The sequence below is a fragment of the Argentina silus genome (genome assembly GCF_951799395.1).
Source record: "Argentina silus genome assembly, chromosome: 17".
NCBI lineage: Eukaryota > Metazoa > Chordata > Actinopteri > Argentiniformes > Argentinidae > Argentina > Argentina silus.
The window spans coordinates 14,367,740-14,372,739 of record NC_139671.1 but is presented as its reverse complement, the minus strand read 5'-3'; the positions used below and the strand labels follow the sequence as shown (position 1 = coordinate 14,372,739).

Sequence of the window (5,000 nt, the reverse complement as noted above, 5' to 3'; positions counted from 1 at the left end):
AAGACCATTAAAGGTTGGAGAGGCTGGAGAATATGCACTGACTCTGCAATCTGCCATAATCTCATAGCTAGGACTGTACTCATTTCTCTTTAACTTCACTCTATCTCTATGAGATGCTTCAACAAGAGAAGCATGGACCAGACAACCGCATATTTGCTACTGGTAGGCCCCTCTGCTGTAATATGGTTGTTATGGCTGACTGTTAATAACCAGGCCTAGCTATGATAGACAGGCTACAGTGACTGTATATATCAATTACTTTTTTTGTGAAATGATTACATAAAAAGCCACTTAACTAAGTGCTACTCTCCAGTGACATGCCAAGCAATTGCTAGTCAGCCTTATGACATGTATTTCAGCCGCAGCTGTTTCATCACCCTTTTTTAAGTTTTAAGTGACAGTTATTGAAGACCTGAACATCTGTTATTAGGATTAGATTTGATATTTGCAACTGTTTTCAACGTTTAATGGCAGAGAAGACATATTTCCTTTCGAATCTTGCTTTTGCTCTTTCGGCGGGTTTGGACATTTGGTGTTTTGGATCTTAAACGGAGCTGCAGTGTTTTCCACAGCGGAGATCAATAACAACATGCCCTCCGGCTACTCACATGTGGGTGATTCTCCTCAGGTTATAGAAGGAGTGCCTCTCAAGCCTCTTCAGTGTCACATCCACCGATATATATCTGAAAGAAATGAACAAAATGTAGCCATTTCAGTAAGGCTATTTTTTAACCTACTGTACAGTTGGCGTCTGATGGTGCCCTTCTAATGACAAATTAATGATAGATTTTGCAGTTATCCATGATGCACTGCAGTGTACCCAGGTCAATGTTTTTTTTTTACCATGTAAGAACAATGAAAGTAGTGTGAAAGCATACCTGTATGGCATAAGATCTTCCTTCATACCTGAACCAAACAGTGTGGTTCACAGTCATCAGTCAACCCACCCCTAACCCTAGCCACCCACCCAACCTAAAGCCCCTAAATCCATGTGTAATTTGACAGGTATGCATCACTCATACAACCCACTCATGTCTAACAGCAATCTGTTATTACGGAGTAACTACTGGGTATTTAATTGCTCATAAAATAAACTACGACTTAGAACAAAAAAATCGATGAAACATTTAATAAGTCTCTTCATTGTAGCAAATCCAGTATTTAGTGCAGTCAATCCAAGAGAAAAAAACACCTTAGAAAAACACCTTAATTCAGATCGCTAATTCACGCTATTTTAACTGCTTGCAAATTCAATAGTGGAACACAGTATTTTCAGTTTGGGCCAGATGACAAAAGGGTCTCTATGCTACTGTAGTAATCTGTTTGATTGACATGGAACTGATGGCAACACACCATGAGGTACAGGGTGAGTCTGTGAGGTACAGGGTGAGTCTGTGGAGGTACAGGGTGAGTCTGTGAGGTACAGGGTGAGTCTGTGAGGTACAGGGTGAGTCTGTGAGGTACAGGGTGAGTCTGTGAGGTACAGGGTGAGTCTGTGAGGTACAGGGTGAGTCTCTGTGAGGTACAGGGTGAGTCTGTGAGGTACAGGGTGAGTCTGTGGAGGAAGAGGAAAAGCTCTCCTTTGCCCTCTCTGTCTCTCCTCAGTCCACACCCATGACTTGGACACCCTCATGGCCTCCTACCCTGAGATCAAGGCCTGAGTGTATATGTTACCACAGCCGCTCCCTCTATAGCTTCAATCTGGAAGAGGCACCAGCCAAACAGCTCTACTGGAATACCTTGCTTTGCCTACGATGCCTAGCTAGGCTCTCTGCGGTGGGAGGACCGACATTCCTATCCTAGGAACGCATTAGCGTTTCCAACTGTGATTAGCTGACAACGCTGATGCTAAACAGAGTGCATATCATCTGCTTGAGTGGAGGACAGAGGTAGAGAAAAGAACTACATGGAGGCACGGTTTGGATCAGGGATGTTTTTTGCTACTTTTTTGGGGGGGTATTTATTTGGAACAGGCAACAACAGGTGGATATGAGAAGAATTGACTTAGTCGTTGGAATTTCAATATAGGCCTTTGTAGAGTTTGGTGAGAAGCAAGCATGTTATTGTGAGACGATTCACTGACTCACATCCTCGATATGTTGGCCATGTTGGAGAAGGCATCTGCTGTCACTGTGGTCAAACGCGTCTCCAAGAGCCATCTGGGTGAGAAATAAAGAAGAGAAAGATAAATGTGTTAGTATTATAATACATGCCATTCAGCTGACGCTTTTATCCAAAGCGACTTACATTGCAGTGAGTGCATACATTTCAGTATATATGGTCCCAGCAGAAATCAAACCCACAACCTAAGCATTGTTAGTGCCATGCTCTACCAACTGAGCCACAGAGGACCACACCATGGGCACAGTTGTTTCATTTCAGAAACCCATGGGCACAGTTGTTTCATTTCAGAAACCCATGGGCACAGTTGTTTAATTTCATAATCATTATTTCAAACTGCATTGACCATGATCCAGAGTCCCATTCTTAATAATTCTGTAGCTAAAGATTGGCTATGCTCTTTTAAAAAATGCACCTCATTATGATTATTATAGTAATGTATGTCATCAAATCTAATACCCATTAAATCTTGCTGTAATATTATTACAATACGGTCTTCTTGTTTCTGGTTCAGTTTGAATCTGCTGGCCTGAAAAACACTTAAGCAATTTGGACCGGTGTACCATGTGAAGACTGACAGCTCCCTCGGGGTTTGAAGACCACACAGACCACAATGCTGAGTGATGAAAACATGGATCGGAGACAAAGAGGGCAAGTGAGGGCACGGAACACCTCACAGGCTGTCAACTGCTTTGATTTTTGAAACAGAGACAAAAATTGTGCTTGTTTAAAATGTATAACAGAATCAAACAGAATCCTCGATTTACAGTGCGGGCGACGGCCCAACATTTATGGATTGTGTGTTTCTAGTTACTAGGTTTTCTTTTAGGCCTGGATGAAAGGCTTCTTTGAAGTGCACGGTGTAAACCCTGTCATATGAACATGTGGGGGGGGGAAGACAAAACCTTGGGTCTGACTGGACCTGAACCGTCAGCCAACCCAAACAATGTCTGGGCCTGCTTACAACCTGGAGGGAGACACTCAGGCAATAGAGTCGTTACTAGAGATCATCATTGGTATTAGCATATCAATATCTTTCTATCATCTCTGTCGGTATTTGCGGAAGGGCGGCAGAGGTAGTCGAAGTAGAATCATAATCAGGTTGTTGTCATTAGCGGCATAATACTGTCAAAGCTAAGGCTGTATCAATGCTGTATCAATGCTCTTCAAATATACAGTAGAACCCTGTAGCGGATATTTGCAAAAGGAAATTCCAGCCAACAATAAGGGATCCCCTTTAAGATTTCTGGCCCAGACACTTAAGAAGTATTCTCCATTCCCTAAGTGCCTGCTTGAAACACCTGTACTGTCTGTGCGAAGCATTTTCAACATCATTCTGGCCTTACTCCGCTCCTTCTCCTTCGGGGATGGGGGGCGGAGGCATGCCAGAACAATTTGGTGAAACAATAGTTTAATTCAATTCTGAAAGCTGGCGCGGGCACAGGGCTTTGCCAGTAGGTGCAGGGGAGAGCGCAGTGCACTTTGACAAACTCAAACAAACACAGCGACACAAGGCAGACCTGATCACCAAACACCCCTCTCGCTAGCTGCTGGCTGCCTCACAAAGCCAAATAATCAGCATGCATTACACCAGGACTCACAGAGGGCAGGCCAGCCTACTAGCTTTGGGAAAATGACTCCCTCAATGTGTCATTCGGAGAGGATGCTGAGAAAACAAACAAGTCAGAAAGTGGGTTTGAAGTGGGGGAAAATAACCCACATCATTTATAATGGTGTCAGAGCAGAGCTCACTGTTTGCTGTGGGATCTCTCTCTAATTGGAATGTCTGTCGAGGGTATACAGTAATGAGGTTGCAGAAGAAAAAAAGAGAGTCTTACCCTGTGTTATAGTGAGGGGTAATGTCATCTCAGATTGTGTACCTTCAATCTGTATTTGTACCAGTGTAACTCAATCTTAACCCAGTCTTAACTCCTCTCACGGGGAGGCTGCATTCTTAAAGAAATGTCCCCAATGAAGGCACTAGGTTGCACATTTTAGAGCTGCAGTGCTTTTCTGTTCGTACCCTTTTTGTTTTCAGAATCACCCTGAGGGTAACTGTTGAGCAGGAAAAAGCTATACTTTTCCTCAGTTTAAAGATCACACAGACTGCTCCTAAACAGATGACCTAAGAAATGTACTTGAAAAGTAATTGTAAACATTTCCATGTCTGCATATGCTACGAGCTGGTATGAATTATTGGTTAGACTGTGGGTCATTATTTCCTCTAATTACAGTTACAGTTAATTACGTTTGATACGCCGGCTCAAATTCTTCAAAGATCCAGCGACCATCGCTCTTCAGTAACAATTTCGATTGTTTGAGGTTTGATTCTCAAAGGCAAATTTGTGAATTGTATCCTTCCTTAACGACAGCCTATGCAGGGTTTGTAGACAATGGATACCTGAATCCAATGAGTTATCTCATTCTAGCCTGAATCCAAGAATTCCAGAGTGTTTGAGAGACTGGAACCATTGTGGGGTTTTCCTCTTGAAGTCTTTTTTTCCTAATTATTCTCAAATGGCAGTCTTTCTCTCGTTCTCTCTGGGTGTTTGAGAAATGTGCTGTAAAAAGTAAATATTGTATTTGAACACATCAGCCAGCCCCTGCCTCTGGTGTTGGAAGGAGCCAGCAGTCACGCTACACATGCTTTTAAAGTGAGAGGCATAGGGTTAGTGTCTGTGCTTTCCTTTCCACCTCCAACCTCTCCAACACATAAACCAACCTGCATAAACACACACACACCACAGACACACACTTCAGAGTACTCTACAGAGGTTCATCTCTGTGGCACACACACACACACACACACACACACACACACACACACACACACACACACCCCACCCCCCAGCCCACACACACACACACACACACACACA

At 43.3% G+C, this 5,000-nt stretch overlaps 2 protein-coding genes across 2 annotated transcripts in view; one reads left to right on the top strand and one right to left on the bottom strand.

The window, feature by feature from the left end:
- LOC310818174 (breast cancer metastasis-suppressor 1-like protein-A) overlaps positions 1-5,000 on the top strand; it is a 409,511-nt gene that overhangs the window by 151,151 nt on the left and 253,360 nt on the right. The gene's annotated exons all lie outside the window — the stretch shown is intronic.
- tshr (thyroid stimulating hormone receptor) overlaps positions 1-5,000 on the bottom strand; it is a gene marked incomplete at both ends in the record, with an annotated part of 17,269 nt that overhangs the window by 8,914 nt on the left and 3,355 nt on the right. Inside the window, 2 exons of the mRNA XM_083689515.1 lie at positions 609-683; positions 2,088-2,159. Of these exons, the coding sequence (XP_083545641.1) occupies positions 609-683; positions 2,088-2,159 (147 nt within the window). The remainder of the gene's footprint in view (positions 1-608; positions 684-2,087; positions 2,160-5,000) is intronic.